Source organism: Podarcis filfolensis, assembly GCF_964270895.1.
Source record: "Podarcis filfolensis genome assembly, chromosome: Z".
NCBI classification, from domain to species: domain Eukaryota; kingdom Metazoa; phylum Chordata; class Lepidosauria; order Squamata; family Lacertidae; genus Podarcis; species Podarcis filfolensis.
In genome coordinates, this window is record NC_139617.1 from 47202133 (window position 1) to 47220939 (window position 18807).

Consider the following 18807-nt stretch of genomic DNA (forward strand, 5'->3'; position numbering starts at 1 on the left):
TCAGGATCTGTCCTTCCAGTGAGCACTCAGAGCTGATTTCCTGTGCCCATTTAATCATTACATCTTAAACACCTCCAACTGAAGCGCTGTGTACTTGTATCTGCATCTATCTGCATTATATAAATAATGAGTTGTTGGCTTTTGGGGGGTAGCTGTTTAGAGAACGTGGGCTTTATTCGGTGTTAATCCTACTCAGAGTAGACCCACTGAAATGGATAGTAATGACCAACTGGGTCTTTTAATTTCAGTGGCTGTACTCTGCCTAGAACTTGTTTGCCTACAACCCAATATATGCAAAGGTGTAGCAGCCCTTAGAGGATCTGAGCCATGAACTGATTTGGAGTACTTCCACAGTGATTGTGTGAATTTTGTTTACAGTGGTACCTCTGGATGCGAACGGGATCCGTTCTGGAGCCCCATTCACATCCTGAGTAAAACGTAAGACATGACTGTGCGTTTTGCCGCTTCCGCACATGCGCATGACATCATTTTGAGCACATGCGCGAGTGGCGAAACCCGGAAGTAATGCGCTCCATTACTTCCGGGTCGCCGCGGAACATAACTTGCAAAGGCTCAACCTGAAGCACATCTAACCCGAGGTATGACTGTGTTGTGTATTACTGCTTCTGGTATGTTTGCAGTTGTGTCAGTCTTTTCATGTTGTATGCCGCCTTGAGCAGAGTCTTCGCTATGGAAAGGCGGCATACAAATAAAAGCAGCAGGAGGAGGTCCTGAGCATGGGCGCAGTGACCAAACCACAAATGGCTTGTTCTCTTTTGTGTCTTCAAGTTGCCTGGTACTTAACATGGTATCTCTGTGTCACTCACCTACCACTATTTCCTGTCCTTGGTAGGTAACTTGAGAGGCTTCAACATGGCCGCGGCCCCTGTGCTCCAGCAGTTCTTTCCGCAGGCAACAAGACACTCCCTTTTGGGTCCGCCACCTGTTGGGGTCTCCTTGAAGCCCACTCGCCTGGCTTTCCCTGGGGGCCTCCCTTTTCAGCGGCAGAATCAGACCTTTCGCAAGGTGAGCTCATTTTGGGTTATTGTTGTTGTTTAGTCATGTCCAACTCTTTGTGACCCCCTGGACCAGAGCACACCAGGCACTCCTGTCTTCCACTGCCTCCCGCAGTTTGGTCAAACTCATGCTGGTAGCTTCGAGAACACTGTCCAACCATCTCGGCCTCTGTCGTCCACTTCTCCTTTTGCCCTCCATCTTTCCCAACATCAGGGTCTTTTCCAGGGAGTCTTTTCTTCTCAGAAGGTGGCCAAAGTATTGGAGCCTCAGCTTCAGGATGTGTCCTTCTGGTGAGCACTCAGGGCTGATTTCCTTAAGAATGGATAGGTTTGATCTTCTTGCTGGCACCAAAATGCTGATGAAAAACTCCCAAAAACATGAAGAACCTAAACAAACAAACACCCACACAGTATCCTCACAGCTAATAATTTCAGTGTTTCCAGGAACTGTTATCTTTCAGCCTGGTTGAACAATGTTTTTAAATTCCTCTTGAAAATTGAAAATGAAGAAGGCAGACCTACATCACCAAGGAGGGTGTTCTGTTGTGGTCAATTTTCAGTTGTGTTGGTTTCCCCACGTTCAGTTGTGGTGAATTTTGGCCTGTTTTTGAAATCTCTTCTCCTATGCTTCTGGCTTTTATTTCTACTGCTACTCTGCAGCTTACTGATTCATGAGTGAAACTCAGTTGGTGCTGATGAAACGGCTGTTGATTCAGCAAAGGCCTCAATTAGAACATCCTTCTCCAGACTACCAACTCCCATCAGCTGATGATGAAACTGATAGCCCTGCAAAATATGGAGAGCCCTACTCTGGAGAAGGCTACACCAGCAATTTTAAAAACAAATTTCTCCTTGCTCACATAGCACCCACCTGAATCAGTCCCAGAGTGCTGGGGAATCAGTGTTGGGCTGCAGCAGAAAAAGGGAATTGTAAAAAAAGCACCTCCCTTTAGCGGATTCCTCCATGGGATCAAAAGCCTTTTTTGTGTGGAAAGACTGAGCTCAGTTCAGTTCCAGTCCCAAGCACAAATTTCTATGCACAGAATATGTTTAGAGGTATGGCTTTTGTACCTCCTTCTGGTTGGTCATTCTCGGGGTTCTAATATGCAAACAAACAAATAAAGAAGACGTAGTTCCAGCAAGCCTGGCTCTGCGGATTGCTTGCATCTCTCTTTTCTTGATCCATCGCATTCTCCACTGCAGGACTTCTCGAGGACCTCTGAGAGGAAACGGGAGGTGGATTCTGCAACTTCCTCCTCTCAGGGCCAAGGAGCGGATGAGAGCCTGCCTGCGCTGGATATGCCTATCGTCAAAGAGGGGTCTGAGCAGCCAAATTCTCCACCTCCAGGTAGGAGAATACTTGAGTTTGCTTTTTCCTCTCCAGCAACACAGAATAGGGAGGTGTTTTTTAAAATAAAAATTAAAAAATGAGGAGGTGGAGATAAGTTGTGCTGAATCATACCAAATGTTTGTTTAATCTAGCATCTTGTTTATCACAGTGGCCAGCCAGAGACACTGGGAAGCCCCTAGAGGGGCTTGGGAGCAAGAACCCTCTCTCAATATCGTTGCTCAGCGACTGGTATCGAGAGGCATGTTTCTGGAGGCGGCGGCATCAGGACTGCCTGCCATTGATAGCCTTGTCCTGCTCTATATACCTCTTTAATCCCATTTTGAAGCTGTCCAGGTTAGTGACCATTGTTGTAAACAAAAATCTGCCCATTTTCCCTTATGGGATATCCAAGAGCCCATATAGAGTCCTTATGTAGGTTCCCTATTGGTAGGAGAAAATAACAGAGGCCAACCAGAGAATATTGAGAAGCAAAGCAGCTAGTAAGCCTGATCTTTATTGATCTGTTGCAACAGGGTCCTCACCCACCACAACGCAGGAGGGAGGAGGAACCCAGAACAAAAGTGTGCCTGCCCTTATATAGACATTTTAAATTCCCTCCCTGGAGTCCAAGACCACCCCCAGAAACATCATACCTACATCACAGAGAGGGCGGTCTACAGCAGAAATCTGAGTGTTTCGTTTACCTCCTGTCTGCCAGGTTACCTGTTTAATGGTCACTTGATTGGATTGCCTGGGGAGCCTGGCCAGTCTTTTGTAATGATAAATACTTAGTTCCTGAGCCAGGTCACAGGCCTTCCTGTGCTATCTATGTACCTGCATGGTTGGTACACTTAGGACCATTTAACATATATCTAAGAACTCACAATTCCTATCACACCATCACTGCATCTTCTGGTAGCAATTCCATTATTTAGCTCACATGTTGTGTGAATAAGGGCTTCCACTTACCTGTCCTAAATCACCCACCATTTAGTCTCATTGGGATGACTCCCTGGCCACCCCCCAAAATAGTAGCTAGCAGGAAAAGCAGTCAGGGATGATGGGAGTTGTAGTTCAACAACAGCTGGGGGGACCTGAGGTTGAGAAACACCGCTCTAGAGGGTACTTGGCTGCTCTGAAGCAATAACTTCCTTTTTCTGGGCCCACAGAGACTCTGGCAGAATCCTCTTCAGCCGACGAGCCGGCAGCCAAGCGGCTCAGAAGGTAAGGATGGCAGTTGCCAGGCTCTGCACCCCAAGCTGAATTGTAAGAACAGCTTTGCAAGGTGGAATCCCTGTAGGTGTCATTCCACTTGTGGCAGAAGCACTGCCTTTGCAGTGGCAGGTATGATCCATTTGTGCTTCAGCAGGGACATGGCATGATCTCTGTTGGCCACAACCATCTGGCGGAGAAGGGACTTTTCCTATACATGCCAGAGCAGCTTCCTGTCATCAGTGGGAGTGGCATGGCCAGAGAGGCCTTCCTCAGGGTCAGCCGTGGCAGCCAGGCGAGGTCTGGGTAGATAGCTCAGCCAGATAATAATAATAATAATAATAATAATAATAATAATAATATATTATTATTATTATTATTATTATTATTATTATTATTATTATTATTATTTATACCCCGCCCATCTGGCTGGGCTTCCCCAGCCACTCTGGGCGGCTTCCAACAAAATATTAAAATACAGTAATGCATCAAACATTAAAAGCTTCCCTAAACAGGGCTGCCTTCAGATGTCTTCTAAAAGTCTGGTGGTAGTTGTTCTCTTTGACATCTGGTGGGAGGGTGTTCCACAAGGCAGGTGCCACCACCAAGAAGGCCCTCTGCCTGTTTCCCTGTAACTTGGCTTCTCGCAGTGAGGGAGCCGCCAGAAGGCCATCGGCGCTGGACCTCAGTGTCTGGGTAAAACGATGGGGGTGGAGACGCTCCTTCAGATATACTGGACAGAGGCTGTTTAGGGCTTTAAAGGTCAGCACCAACACTTTGCATTGTGCTCGGAAATGTACTGGAAGCCAGAGATTCATTCATATATTCCTAATTCTATTTGTGTGCTGCTTTGCCACACACACACGCACATACACATACACACACAGAGAGAGAGAGAGAGAGAGAGAGAAATCTGCTCAAAGCAAGTTACAACAGAGAAAACAGGAATACATTTCAAAACCCCAAACCGTGCAAAAATAATATTGTAGCAACATAACAAGACAACAACAATATACAAAAAAGTACTTTGAAGATAACAAAATTATATTAGCAACATCCAAACTTCAATAGCAAAAGTAACAAGGGAGCTTTACAGTTTCATTTTGGTCCCAGACAAACCCCTCCTGTGATGTTGCTCACAGTCCCTCTCCTGCAGCAGTTTCTACTAAGGCTTCCAGTGGCTGCATCCCAAACCATTCATCCTGGCAGATCTTGCTACTTAGTGTGGGATCCTCCTTGGATTCTGGGCTGTGCATACAAGGTCATGGCCATCGCAGCACAGTTTCTTGGCCTCCCACATTTAATGTACTAACAGCTTCTTTTTTTAAAAAAACAAACCATTTATCCCACCAGGGAAGCTGAGGACACAATCCCAGAAGAAGCAACATGTCTTCAGCAAGTGGAGGAGTCCAACACAGAATCCCACCTGGAAGGTGAGAGCTTCACAGTTGCCTGGGATCATGCAAACTAGTCCCAAGGGTCTAGAATCAAAAAGCTGTGGGAAAATAGTCAGATGCCTTGCAATAGGCTGAAAGCAATACAAATATATCCACCCCAGCCCATATCTGTATTTAGTTTAGAATCGTATTTATAGGAAAAATGGATTTTAACTATTTTTACATATGGGGTTGTTTTTGTTGTCCACGCTTTTACTGTGAAACCGCTTCAATATATTTTATGGGAAGCGATTCACAAAATAATAAAATAATAACTGTGAATCACAGCTTGCAAGGGCCAGGCAACTGGTGCATGGAATCTCCAGTCCTAGAACAGAGACAATTAGGCCCTGCCTGACTCTTCAAGGCCACTGGCTGTACAGAAATCTGCCCGGTGTATGTCTGTGTGTGTGTGTTGCATGTTTCCTGCTCCTCTTACTAGATTTGAGTCTGGGAAGGGCTGGACAGTAACACCCACCACCAGCAAACAGCCCCTGCCAAAGACATGCATCAGACATACAGTGGATGCTCGGGTTGCGAACGTGATCTGTGCGGAATGCACATTCGCAACCTGCAGCGGTGCGTCTGCACACGTGCGGGTTGCAATTCGGTGCGTATGCGCAAAGCGTGATTTAGCGCTTCTGCACATGTGCAACCGCCGAAACCCGGAAGTAACCTGTCCCGGTACTTCCAGGTTTTGTCGGTACGCAACCCAAAAAAAATGCAGCCTGAAGCGTCTGTAACCCGAGGTATGACTGTACCTCCTTTCAGGTCTCCAGGAAATTGCCCTTAGTCTTAAAAGGCATACTTTTCTGGAGGGGTTTCGCAAGCAGCTGCAAGGCCAGACTCTGCCCTCCAGCTGCTTCCCCTTCTTTTTTGTCCTTTCCCATGGGTGCATTCTTCTGAGGCCACATGGGGTCCAGAGTCATTCTGTGGAATGGAGAGAAAGAGAGCAGAGCTGTGCTGCTTTTTATAGCCAAAGGGAGGGAACTCTCCAGAATAAAAATTTGGTGGGTGCTGCAGGAGGTTTCTGGAAGTGCCATGCTGCCCGTGAGCACCATGTTGGGGACCTCAGGGATTGGTGATGCTCCTGAGAGCTCCCACCTCAAGCTCCTGAGGAAATTAAATTCTCTTTCTGTCTTCCTGTCTTTCATAGAGGCAGACAATGGGAACGAGAATCTGGCTGCAGATACTTCCAAGGAAAAGAACATTTCTGGAGAGCTGAATATTTCGGAGGTGAGCAGAAAGCTGCTTTAGCTCCTGGAGAGGGAGGATGACTAGCAGCAGGTTCTTCTGCTGCTTTGTTAAAAACTGTTGGGGAAATGTGGGCGGTATCCTTTGCCAGCCTAGTTCCCTCCAGCTGGCATCATTCGCTGGCATTGATGGGAGATGCAGTCCAAATCATTTGGAGGCACCGTGGTGGGGAAGGCTGGTGTACACAGATAGCAACATGGAAAAACACACTCTGGCTCAATAACCAAAGATCCAAAGGAGCCTTTTACCCAGCATGCTCTCCTAGAAGAGGGCCATCAAGCAAACCAAATTAACCATAGTTTCTCATTCTGTCCAAACCGGGAAACCATGGGTAAAAGCTACTTTCTCACAAGAAATGAGGGAAACAGTAACTGTACATCTCAGGTTCCTAGAATGCTAGAAACTTACTCATTTAAAAGGAAAGCTGGGATAGGGGGTGGGGGGCAAATTAATAGAGCATTAATAGAGAGGGAACTGCCTCCCTTGTACCACCACTCATATGTGCCTGTAGTTTATATATATTTGGATGAAACTCTAGTTAATTGAAGCCTTCCTGTTCTTGCTGGGGCTTTGTGCGTGGGCAAAAGTCTTTTTCCTACCTTGGCTTTTTAAGCTGAAATATGACCATCCAAATTCTTTCTGTGTGCAAATGCAGAAATCTCTAGATGCAGCCTCTGTATTCTTCCTGTAAACACTGCCTTCTCTCCCCAAACTGTATGTATCTTCTTCTTTTTAGCCGAGTAATTGTCTTCCATAAACACGGTTTTAACAATGAGTCTGTAAGTGGCTGTGGAAGCCAATTCTGGATCCACACGTCCTTCCACAGTGGGGAAGTGTATAGCCGCTGTCTGGATGTGGCCTGAATTATGGGCTTCTACTACTCTCCAGAGCTGAGGGATTATAGTTGGCTGATGGGCAACCTGAATTGAGTCCTTGAATCTTCTCCAGGTGGTCAGCTCTGCAGGCTCCCTGAAAGTCACAATTCAGCAGAGCAGCGAGAACCGAGCTATCAGCACCACAGCCCTAAAGCCAGCCTTCTGGACCTCTGAGATGGGGACAGCCGGAGGCAGCCCCGAGGCTACCCTGAAATTCTACTGTTACATATGCAAGACTAACTGCTACAACCAACAGGTAACAAGACACGCTTCATCTGAGGAGTTGCAAAGTCGGGATTTTTGCAACCCTGCCGCCCTCCCTCTCCTTACCTGCATCAGTATTCATTCCTTTCCTAGACAGCTTACTGTCTGTAGAAGTGACTTGCAGTAGGTAAAAATATAGGCGTGTGTATAAGCACACAAAAAATGGACAAGAAAATCTATATCAAATACTTCACATTTTAAAAAATGCATAAGCGCTATCCATATTCACAATAACAGTATCAGTATAAATAAAATTGAAAGTGTAGAATCCCCGCCAGCATAAAACGCTCTGTTTTGCATTGCAGTCCTGAGCTGTTTAAGGCTTTATAGGTCAACACCAGCACTTTGAATTGAGCCTGGAAATTAACTGGCAGCCAGTGCAGTTGGGCCAGGATTGGTGTAATATGCTCAAGCCGTCTTGCTCTGGTGAGCGACCTGGCCGCTGAATTCTGTACCAGCTGATGTTCCTGAACCATCTTCAGAGGCAACTCTACATATAACACGTTGCAGGGGGGCTTGACATTCTCATCCCACTGGATGAGCCTTCTCCCAATCTGAGGCCTTTTATATGTTGCTGAACAGCAACTCACAGCATCCCTGATCACAGGCCAATGCTGTCTGGAGCCCAGCGCATCTGGAAGCCATCGCGTTGGGGGAAGGCAGCCTTACGGAGCCATTTCTGATCCTGGCCAGTATTTCTGAGCATGCCTGTCACCCCTTTCATCACTTCTGAAGTAGCCCATCTGAACTGGATAGGCCTGCCAGGTTTCAAATGATGTAGTGCGACCCATGCAACACGTTGGCAATCAATATACACAGAACAATAATTATACATACTTTATCAACCTTCTGAGAAAAATACAAAACATTAAACAAAGCCACAAAGACTTGCGAACTACCCAGCCTAAAATGAACTTATAATGTCTGGTTTCAATAGATTTTTCAAATGCTTAACTCGGTCTTTTAGATAAGTTCATGAAGATACCAACAAAAGGTAAGTTCGGTGTTATTCACAGTACCGAGAGATGCTAGTAGAGTTGTAGATAGATGTTAATAAAGTTGTAGATAATGAAGTTGTAGAGACAGGGTGCCGGCGTTTTGCACCTGTTTCGCCCTGGCAGTCCAAGTAATCAAGAGGCCGCTGTTCGCCCCCGACGGGGCCCTTTAACTGGGGCTTGCAGGTAGCACACCCCCAAGATAGTTTTTTGGGCTGTTTCAGTGGTCTAATCTCAAAGTCTTGATGTGCATATTGATATTCAATCTTACAGAGAATACTCTTTCTTGGCTTAAGCTTAAGAGACTGATTTGCTTAGCCTGAGACTGATTTGCTTAGGTTTCAAATGATGGCTACTCCATGTTCTCTCCATATCTCTCTCTCTCAGAATTTCCAGGCTCACATGGCAGGAGCTCAGCACCAGCAGCGACTTCGGGAGATCCAACACATGAGCAACATCTGCCTTGTCTCATTGTTGCCTGTGGTGAAGGAGCAGAAACCACTGGCTGAGAAAGATGGGTATGTTGGTTTGTTGGACTAGATAGTCCTTGGGGGGCGGGGTCCTTCCAGCTCTGCTTCTATGTGCAGGCTGTAAAATTCTGTGACTGGAGAATGTGGAGCTCTCAAACCGATTGTTTACCCACCCAATCCCTTCACAGGAAGAATAAATCAGGGCTGGAGAGTCTTTTCAGTTACTCAATATGGCAGGTTCTGATGTTCTCTGCAAGCAATGAGGAACTTATTTTTCTGGCCAAGGGCAGTACCCTGGTGTGGGCTGCTTCTCTCCCTTACTGTAGCAGACACAGCTCATGAGCAAATTCCTCATCCCTGTAGTTTCTAGAGCACAAAATTGTATGTTGGGATTTGTGCATGTTCATTTTTGTTCCAAGCGGATATGAAAACACCTATTTCAGCTTTGCTCCTTAGTGGCTCCTGTTGCAAGACTATGCACCACTTGGGGCAGTGCAAAGGTGAAATGATTTGTTTTCATGTCCTCCAGGATTCATTTGATTAGCCTAGGGACTTGGTAGAAATTACCTGCATGCCTTATTGGATAGCTGAAACCTGCAACAAACTTTGCAAATTTGGTGCCTCTCAGATGTTATGGACCACAGCTCCCCTCAGACCCAGCCAGCATGGCCAGGAGTTAGAGAGTGCAGCAACATGTAGAGAACCACAGATTCCCCCATTCTTTCATATGTTGTTCAGAAAATTGTCACACAAGACAACTAGTAGTGGCAGAATTGAGGAAACGGGGGTCTAAGAATGTAATATTTTCACAACTCCCCTTTGCTTCCTGAGTCTTTTGTGTTTTCGCATGTTTCCTGTTTGAGGGTTAGAACTGTGCTCTAAATGCCCCACAGCCTGGAGAGCTGAGATTCTCAATGATGCCAGACGTGTCACCAGGCAGTGTATGAGATCCCAAATGACTGACTAGCAGAATGCCTTTTTTTTTACTATAGAAAGGCAGTGGAGCAAGTGGGAGATAATGCTGTGTTGCTGTTTTAGTGGAATGTTCTTGTTCTTGCAGAGAGAGCCAGCAGCGGTGGTGTAACACCTGCCAGATACATTTTACAGGTGACCTGATCAAGCACCGTCGGACTCAGGAACACAAGGTAACTCTTTGCCCAGATTTCTCTTTCCCGTAAATAATGGATAGGCAAACTAAGGCCTGGGGGCTGGATACGGCCCAATCGCCTTCTCAGTCCAGCCTGCGGACCGTCCAGGAATCAGCATGTTTTTACATGAGTAGAATGTGTGCTTTTATTTAAAATGCATCTCTGGGTTATTTGTGAGGCATAGGAATTGGTTCATCCCCCCCCCCCCAAAAAAAAATATACTCCAGCCTCATGGTATGAGGGACAGTGGACCGGCCCACGGAGGAAAAAGGTTGCTGACCCCTGCTGTAAATGTTCAAGGAAGGGGTTGAATGCTGATTACCTCAGGGGAGGTGATAGGTTAATGTTTTTTATATTAGAGAATATTTTAATGGCAAATTAAGGCGCTGACACGAAAGCAAAATATGCTGTTTCCAAGAAAATCGGGCTCATGCATTTTGTTGTTGAGTCATGTCTGACTCTTCGTGACCCCCTGGACCAGAGCACACCAGGCACTCCTGTCTTCCACTGCCTCCTGCAGTTTGGTCAGACTCATGTTGGTAGCTTTGAGAACACTGTCCAACCATCTCGTCCTCTGTCGTCCCCTTCTCCTTGTGCCCTCCATCTTTCCCAACATCAGGGTCTTTTCCAGGGAGTCTTTTCTTTTCATGAGGTGGCCAAAGTATTAGAGCCTCAGCTTCAGGATCTGTCCTCCCAGTGAGCACTCAGGGCTGATTTCCTTAAGAATGGAGAGGTTTGATCTTCTTGCAGTCCATGGGGCTCTCAAGAGTCTCCTCCAGCACCATAATTCAAAAGCATCCATTCTTCAGCGATCAGCCTTCTTTATGGTCCAGCTCCCACTTCCATACATCACTGCTGGGAAAACCATTGCTTTAACTATATGGACCTTTGTCAGCAAGGTGATGTCTCTGCTTTTAAGATGCTGTCTAGGTTTGTTATTGCTTTTCTCCCAAGAAGCAGGGGTCTTTTAATTTCATGACTGCTGTCACCATCTGCAGTGATCATGGAGCCCAAGAAAGTAAAATCTCTCACTGCCTCCATTTCTTCCCCTTCTATTTGCCAGGAGATGATGGGACCAGTGGCCATGATCTTAGTTTTTATGATGTTGAGCTTCAGACCATATTTTGCACTCTCTTCTTTCACACTCATTAAAAGGTTCTTTAATTCTTCCATGGACAAAGACAATGGGCTCATGCATAGGGAGTTTTAACAAGTAACGGTAGTGACTGTTTAGTCAACCTGGTGCCCTCAATCTGTCTTTGACTATAGCACTGCTGATGGAGGATCTTTGCTGATCTTATATAGCAGGTTCTTTCTTGGGTTAAAAAGGGAGCAAAAAACATAGTAACTCCTTCTGAAAAAGGCATATTTGCAGGTTTGTTCTTGCGGTCTCCCCCTCCCCTCAGCAGACGCGGGCAGTAATATTCAAGTTCAACCATTTCCATGTCTGCAGTATTTTTAAAATAATCGCTTTTAAAGCTCCATTTGTTTTATTAATTCCACTTACAGATTGCTTCCTATGAAGCATCTCAGAGTGATCGACAGTAATATCACCAGTGAAAACATACAGAATAAGTTCATGTATTCAGCAACGCAAATCCAATGCAAATGCTGCCCGAAATAAATCTCTAGATTGGGCTAAAAAAATACTGGTTGAAAGAGTTTTGAGTTTAGCTCCTTGCTTTCTTCCTGCTTCTCATCCATCAGCCACCAAGGCCTCTTTATCAGTGATAAAAGAAAACCTTGAATAACTCACCTTCAATAACTTTGTCAGTTGGCTAATTCCTGAATTGCTAGTTCAGTTCTGTTAATTAATTACTGCTGTTATGAACAGTCCTTTGGATACATTTAAGCTGCAATAATTACAAGTTTCAGACTGTACTGTTGGAATTCCATTGCCGTGTAACCCCAGCCTTTCCGTTTCCCCCCTTCACATCCATGTGCATGTAAAGGTGTCCTCTGTGCATCTAATGAGGTGGGCTTGAGCTGATGCTGTTATTTTTAAAAAAATCTTCCTTTATATATATCCTGCACTTCCTCCCGAAGGAGCCTGGTATTTAAGGTGGCATCAAATCAAGTGTGCTTGAAGGCTTCCTGTGAGCAAATGCCACATTATTTCCTACCTGCCCCCCTTTGTTTTCTTATCCTAGCTTGCCAAACGCTCCCTCCGACCCTTTTGCATGGCGTGCAGCCGGCACTTCAAGACCCCCCGCAAGTTTGTGGAGCATATGAAGTCTCCAGAGCATAAGCAGAAGGCCAAAGAGGTAAGGGCAGCTGTACTTCAGGGAACGTGGTGGCAGTTGGGATGAGCTAGGTAGGACTTTGGCAGGTGGGCAGAGGGCCACGTGTCTGCTGCAGAGCTGTGCCTCAGAAACATCAGAGGCCCTGGCAGGTTTTAGGGGAGGATGTTAGCTCAGTGGATAAAACACCAGCTTTGGGTGCAGAAGGTTCCAGGTTCAATCCCTGGTAGGGCTATGAAATCCTGAAAATGAGAGAACCGCTGTCAGTCGGTGTTGACTACAGTGGTACCTTGGGTTACAGACGCTTCAGGTTACAGACTCCACTAACCCAGAAATAGTACCTCTGGTTAAGAACTTTGCTTCAGGATGAGAACATAAATTGCACAATGGCAGCAGGAGGCCCCATTAGCTAAAGTGGTACCTCAGGTTTAGAACAGTTTCAGGTTAAGAATGGACTTCCGGAACAAATTAAGTCCTTAACCTGAGGTACCACTGTACTGAACTAGATTGACCAGTTATATTGTCTGACTCAATATAAAGCAGCTTCCTATGTTCCCAGACTTAATTGTCCATCTGCTTTAATATTATCTACTGTGACAGGCAGCAGCTGTCTAGGACAGTGGCTCTCAAAGGGCGTGTCGTGTGCCACACTGGTGTGTCAGGAGAAGGATGGCAAGTGTGGCAGGAAAATTCAAGGACAATCAAAGAAACATTTAAACATTTCAGTGTCGGATAGTATGAGATTTTGTATTTGCAGAATATGGGTAAATTTATTTTCAAAATGAGAGCAAGAGCATCAAGTGTGTAGGAATGATTTGTGTTCTTATGTAGCTGCCTTGTTTTATACTTTCTGGACGTCCCGGGGTCATATTATAAAGTAGTCCCCCCCCCCCCCAGTGTATTTTTTACCAATAAAAAATTTGGAGTGGCACAAACAAATTTTTATTCTTAAAATGTGAAACTTAAAACCATGGAGAGACTTGGTCTGAATAGAGACATTGGATTCTTATCTCATTTTTAGCCATCTCACCCATTGCTTTTCCCTGTAAGACCATTGCAGTCATTAACAGTCGTCAACAGGTTTACCACACCTATCAGCCAATCACCCATTCCCACCACCCTTCTGAGTAATACCCTCTCACTATATATGAGGGTCTGGTGACTTCTGATTCAGTGTATCTGAAGAAGTGTGCATGCACACGAAAGCTCATACCAGTGACAAACTTAATTGGTCTCTAAGGTGCTACTGGAAGGATTTTTTTTTTAAATTTTGTTTCAACCAGAGAAAACAGTTTGAGAACCACTGCTCTAGGGTCTCTGGCAGGGGAAGGTCTTTCCTGTCACTTTCTACGTGGCCTTTTTTGTAACTGGAGATGCTGGGGATTGAACCTGGGAACTTTTGGAAGAAAAGCAAGTGTCCTAGCACTGATCTATGGACCCTCCCAGGAGAATATGCTGTCTGTGGGCTTTATGGCCTGTAGGTGCACAAGACTGCAAGGACTTGTGGGTTCTCTTGCTGGGACCCTGGCCTGTTTACTTTGATTAGATTTTTTACTTGCCCCTTTGTGGTAAGGGTCCCAGAATGGGTTAACAGCAATATAATCTTCTTTGGCCATCACTTGTGGCCGAGTAAGATTGTCTTTCATGAAAACTGTCTTAACAGTGTATCTGTAAGTGACTGTGGAGGCCAATTCTGGATCCACACATCCTTCCACAGTGGGGACATACGTTTCTGGGCAGGAGTAGATCACAGTGAAGGTTTGCCAAGCGTGCCTTCCTCTTAGCTCGTTTCTCCATTTCATCCTGAGTTCAAGTGTCTTCAAAGCCCACGACACCTTTGGTAAAGGCTGTTCTCCAATTGGAGCATTCGCAGGCCAGTGTTTCCCAGTTGTCGGTATTTATACTACATTTAAGCTGTCATTACCTGTCATGGGCCAGGAGTCACCTTCACCCGCTGAACAGCATCCTGGAAAGGGAGAAGGCAGAGTGACTCCACCTGCAGCTGATTAACCTCCAGTGACTCAGAGGAGAAGGCATTGATGAGAACCAGCTGGCTTCAGCCTTCTTAAACAGAGCTCTCAGCAGACAAGAGTTTCCATCTGGACTCTTGGCTTTGTGATCTGAATGGTCTGACTACGTGGATTGCTGCTTGCCCAACCCTCGGAACAGACTTGACTTCGTATTCTGACTCTGCCACGTCTGAGACTTCTGTTTGTTTGGCCTCACACTCTGCATGCGGTTGCTGGGCAATGCGACTGACATTACACCAGCTTCTTAGGCTGGTGGAACTACTGAGAGAGTACGCCGCTGCCCTGGGAAATATTAACACACACCCCAGAAAAAAATGTCTGCTGTTAGTCATCCTTGGGCTATTCCAGGAATGGGAAACCTATGATGTTCTAGGGGTTGCTGGACTCCATGTCCCATCAGCCCCTTCCAGCATGGCCAGTACTCAGGAATAATGGGAACTGTAGTTCAAGAACCGGTGGAAGGCTACAGGCTCCCTATCCCTGGGCTAGACCAAGCTTCTGTCAGTCAAACGGAGCAAGTGGCTTCTGCATGTTAGTTTCACACTTTATAAACGTTGTTTAAGGCTGTTTTGTTTATTTGCCCCTTGGTGGGATCTGTGTGATGATAATAATAATAATAATAATAATAATAATAATAATAATAATAATAATAATAATTAATAATTTATTATTTATACCCCGCCCATCTGGCTGAGTTTCCCCAGCCACTCTGGGCGGCTTCCAGTCAAGTGTTAAAAACAATACAGCATTAAATATTAAAAACTTCCCTAAACAGGGCTGCCTTCAGATGCCTTTTAAAGAGAAGATAGCTGCTTATTTCCTTGACATCTGATGGGAGGGCATTCCACAGGGTGGGCGCCACTACCGAGAAGGCCCTCTGTCTGGTTCCCTGTAACCTCACTTCTCGCAATGAGGGAACCGCCAGAAGGCCCTTGGCGCTGGACCTCAATGTTTGGGCTGAACGATGGGGGTGGAGACGCTCCTTCAGATATACTGAACTGAGGCCGTTTAGGGCTTTAAAGGTCAGCACCAACACTTTGAATTGTGCTTGGAAACGTATTGGGAGCCAATGTAAGTCTTTCAAGACCGGTGTTATGTGGTCCCGGCGGCCACTCCCAGTCACCAGTCTAACTGCCGCATTCTGGATTAATTGCAGTTTCCGGGTCACCTTCAAAGGTAACCCCACGTTGAGCGCATTGCAGTAGTCCAAGCGGGAGATAACCAGAGCATGCACCACTCTGGCGAGACAGTCCGCAGGCAGGTAGGGTCTCAGCCTGCATACCAGTGTGGAATGCCATTACACTAGGGAGTGGAAGATGTAGGTGGTGAGAGTTGTACGTGTGCATCCCTTTGATTCTAGCCTCTTAAGAGACTTGTCCTTCCTGTGTCTCACCTTCCCTTTGTTGTGTCTGGCCAGGTGAAGTTGGGGGAGAAGGAGCAGGCTGGGCCGGAGGATTCTGAGGAGCTCATAACAGTCGATGCTGTTGGCTGCTTTGAAGATGACGAGGAAGAAGAAGAAGAGGAGGAAGAGGAGGAGGAGGAAGAAGAGGAGCAGCAGCAGGGAAATGCTGGAGAAGAGGGAGCCTCTGGACAGCTGGATAAGGAAGAGTCTCTCATCAAGCAGGTATGTTTTCCAAGAAGGAGTGCAGCAGTGGCTGCATTGGATGTGCCCAACTGGCAACCGAAAAAGGCTCATTTGGTTGCTACAGTGACACTGGTTGCATGTCACTCAAAATCATGGTTTTCTGTTCCTTTAGCACAGTGTTTCTCAACCTGTAGGTCCCCAGATGTTGTTGGACTACAACTCCCATCATTCCTAGCCAGCATGACAAGTGGTCAGGGATGATGAGAGTTGTAGTCCAACAACTTCTGGGGACCCACAGCAAACCATAATTCCTAGCTTGGTGTTACATTCAAACTGGGCCATTGTAGATTGCTTCCCACCAAATCAGAATATGAAATCTTGGTGTAGGAATCACGGTTTCTTTTTATTGTAATTTTTGGTATGCTTTAAATATATATAGGTATATAGTTTTAATTCTATCAATGCTTAATTGTTTTTTATTGGTTTTTCTATGTTTTTAGCAAATCTTTTTTTAAAAATAAATAAATCTATAAGCCCTGTTAGGGAAAAAGGCCAGAGTATAAATAAATATATTATCATCATTGTTTGGAGCACAACAAACCAACCCCTGAATTTGGATGTAACACTAAACCATGCATTATTGTTTGCTGCTTGTGCTGTAAAAAGAGCTAAACAATAAAAGTATCACAAAAATAACGATTATTTAAAACATACAAAAAATTAAAATAACAATAAGCTAAAAACTAATTAAAACTTGGATCAACTTTCTAAACATCTGGGTTAGGCTTGTCGGTAAACATTCCTTTTTTTTTTTTTAGCAGACATCAAAAAATATAAAGTGAAGGCACCTTCTTGATATCAATAAGCAGGGAGTTCCAAGGTGTGGGTGCAGCCACACTAAAAGATTGACTTCTTACAAATGCAGAATGGGAATTCCATATGTGGTAAGGTGATATCATAGGTCCTAATTGTAACTGAAAGGCCAGGGTGCACAGATTAATTTTTTCAGTGGTGACAGAAACCCATCTAGGTTGGCACCAGCTGACCCTATGAGGGAACCACATTCCGCAGTCATGGTGCCACTACTGAGAACACCTTCAATCTGGGAATTGTAGCCTAGCAATATCTCGAGAGCACTAGGTTGGCTGGCTCCTTCTGCTTCAAGACATTTAAATTCATCTTGGTCTCCTTGCTGGCCCTAGTAGGACCAACTTGGCCAGTTAGCCCTGGTGATCATTTGATGTCTACTGACTGGGTCCCGTCCCCCCCAATGACCCCTGAATTTTTGAATTTTATTGATATTGATGCTGCATTTTATGTTGTTTTTTAAGTCGCGTTTTAATCAATGTTTTATATTTGCTGTTAGCTGCCCTGAGCCAGGTTTTTAAACTGGGAAGGGTGGGGTATAAATTATTGTTGTTATTATTATTATTATTATTTATTATTATTATACAAGGCTAGGTGCAGAGGTCATTAGTTGTCCTGTCTCACAGAACAGGCTGTCCTGGTTTATCCATTAGTGCTGTAGCTTATCAGCACACCTGGTGCATTTAGGGCATTGTGTTTCCTGGTCAAAAAGCTTGGCACACATTCATGCTTTCCTCCAAGTAATGGAGTGCAGTGGACTCGCATCTTAACACAGAGGTTAGGTTCCAAAACCAGTGCATAAGGTAAAAATCACATAGAGCCCAAATTACTTTGGATTATCTCCCAGGTCTGGCTGCAAGGGGCCACTGCTTATTTGCAGCACCTCCCTCAGTCCCTGGTCCTTCCTTGAGCAGGAAATGGATCAATGGAGATGGGAGACGGTCTTGCCCACCTTTGTGCTAACTGTCGGCTGGCAAAGTGTGGGGGGAAGCTGCATGGGGAGGCCTTTCCTGTGTCTCCGCAGTCTCCCCCAACTTCTGCATGTGTCTGCGAGCAGCTAGGTCGGTGGGAAGAACGTTGGTGACTTGTGGAATTCAGTTGGTAGTTCACCACACCTCATCCAGTGTGATTTACCAGCAGAGTATGTGGAGCCCCAGCAGAGTCTAGAGATTTCCTGCTCTCAGCGGAACAGCTTCTTCCAGAGTCCTCAGTTAAGGGGAAAAACTGATCTCCCACAAGGTTCAAAGACAAGACAAAGCCAGACACCTCTGTCTACTAGATATAGTGCTTCTGGTCTCTGAAGTAAAGTTACATGTGCAGAGAGACCCACTTGCACTGTCATCATGCTAGCTAATGCTGCTGTGTAAAGCCCACACCTGCTTCCCCTGACTCTCACAGATTCAGAGTCAGACCCTGACAGCAAAGAGGGCAGGACATACCGTATTTTTCGCTCTATAACACGCACGTAGTTTTTAGAGGAGGAAAACAAGGAAAAAAATATTCTAAACGAAACAGTGGATGTATGATTTTTGTGGTTCATGCTGTGGCCACAGACATGTGATCTGACAGTGAGTTTGGGGTAGCCCAATGCAAAAATCCTGAGGATCCATGTGGATCCATGTTTGTAACCAAGTTTTTGCACCACTGCGGCCCCTGGGAACAGTGGGTGCTTGATTTTTTTGGTGCAAACTGTAGCCATGGACATGCTATGTGATCTGATGGTGAATTTGGGGTGACCCAGTGCAAAAATCCTGAGGATCCATGTGGATCTGTGCTTTGTAACCACGTTTTGAGTGGGGAGGGAAGGAAAAGCACTCAAGGGACAAGTAGCACACGTGGGGTGGGTGGAGAAGGATGCTGCTAATAATGAAGAAGAGGGGTATCAGGGGAGAAGGCTCCTCTCCTCTCCCACTTTGCTCCTTTAAAGCAAGCAGGCTCTGCTTCTCTCCCTCCTCCCCCCCCCCCCGGCTTAGGGAGCTGAAAATCTTTCCTGCTATTTAGCGAGCTGAGTGGGGAGGAGGGAGGGACAGAGAGCCTGCTTGCTTTAAAGGAGCCAACCTCTCCTCTCCCGGTTTGCTCCTTTAA

The 18807-nt window shown here is 45.7% G+C and overlaps 1 protein-coding gene across 1 annotated transcript in view; it reads left to right on the forward strand.

Annotated features, from left to right (window-relative positions):
• Positions 1-18807, forward strand: part of CIZ1 (CDKN1A interacting zinc finger protein 1) — a 35057-nt gene that overhangs the window by 9603 nt on the left and 6647 nt on the right. The window contains exons 3-12 of the mRNA XM_083597311.1: positions 854-1026; positions 2220-2364; positions 3516-3570; positions 4912-4991; positions 6151-6230; positions 7197-7379; positions 8770-8900; positions 9913-9997; positions 12151-12264; positions 15688-15894. Of these exons, the coding sequence (XP_083453437.1) occupies positions 854-1026; positions 2220-2364; positions 3516-3570; positions 4912-4991; positions 6151-6230; positions 7197-7379; positions 8770-8900; positions 9913-9997; positions 12151-12264; positions 15688-15894 (1253 nt within the window). The remainder of the gene's footprint in view (positions 1-853; positions 1027-2219; positions 2365-3515; positions 3571-4911; positions 4992-6150; positions 6231-7196; positions 7380-8769; positions 8901-9912; positions 9998-12150; positions 12265-15687; positions 15895-18807) is intronic.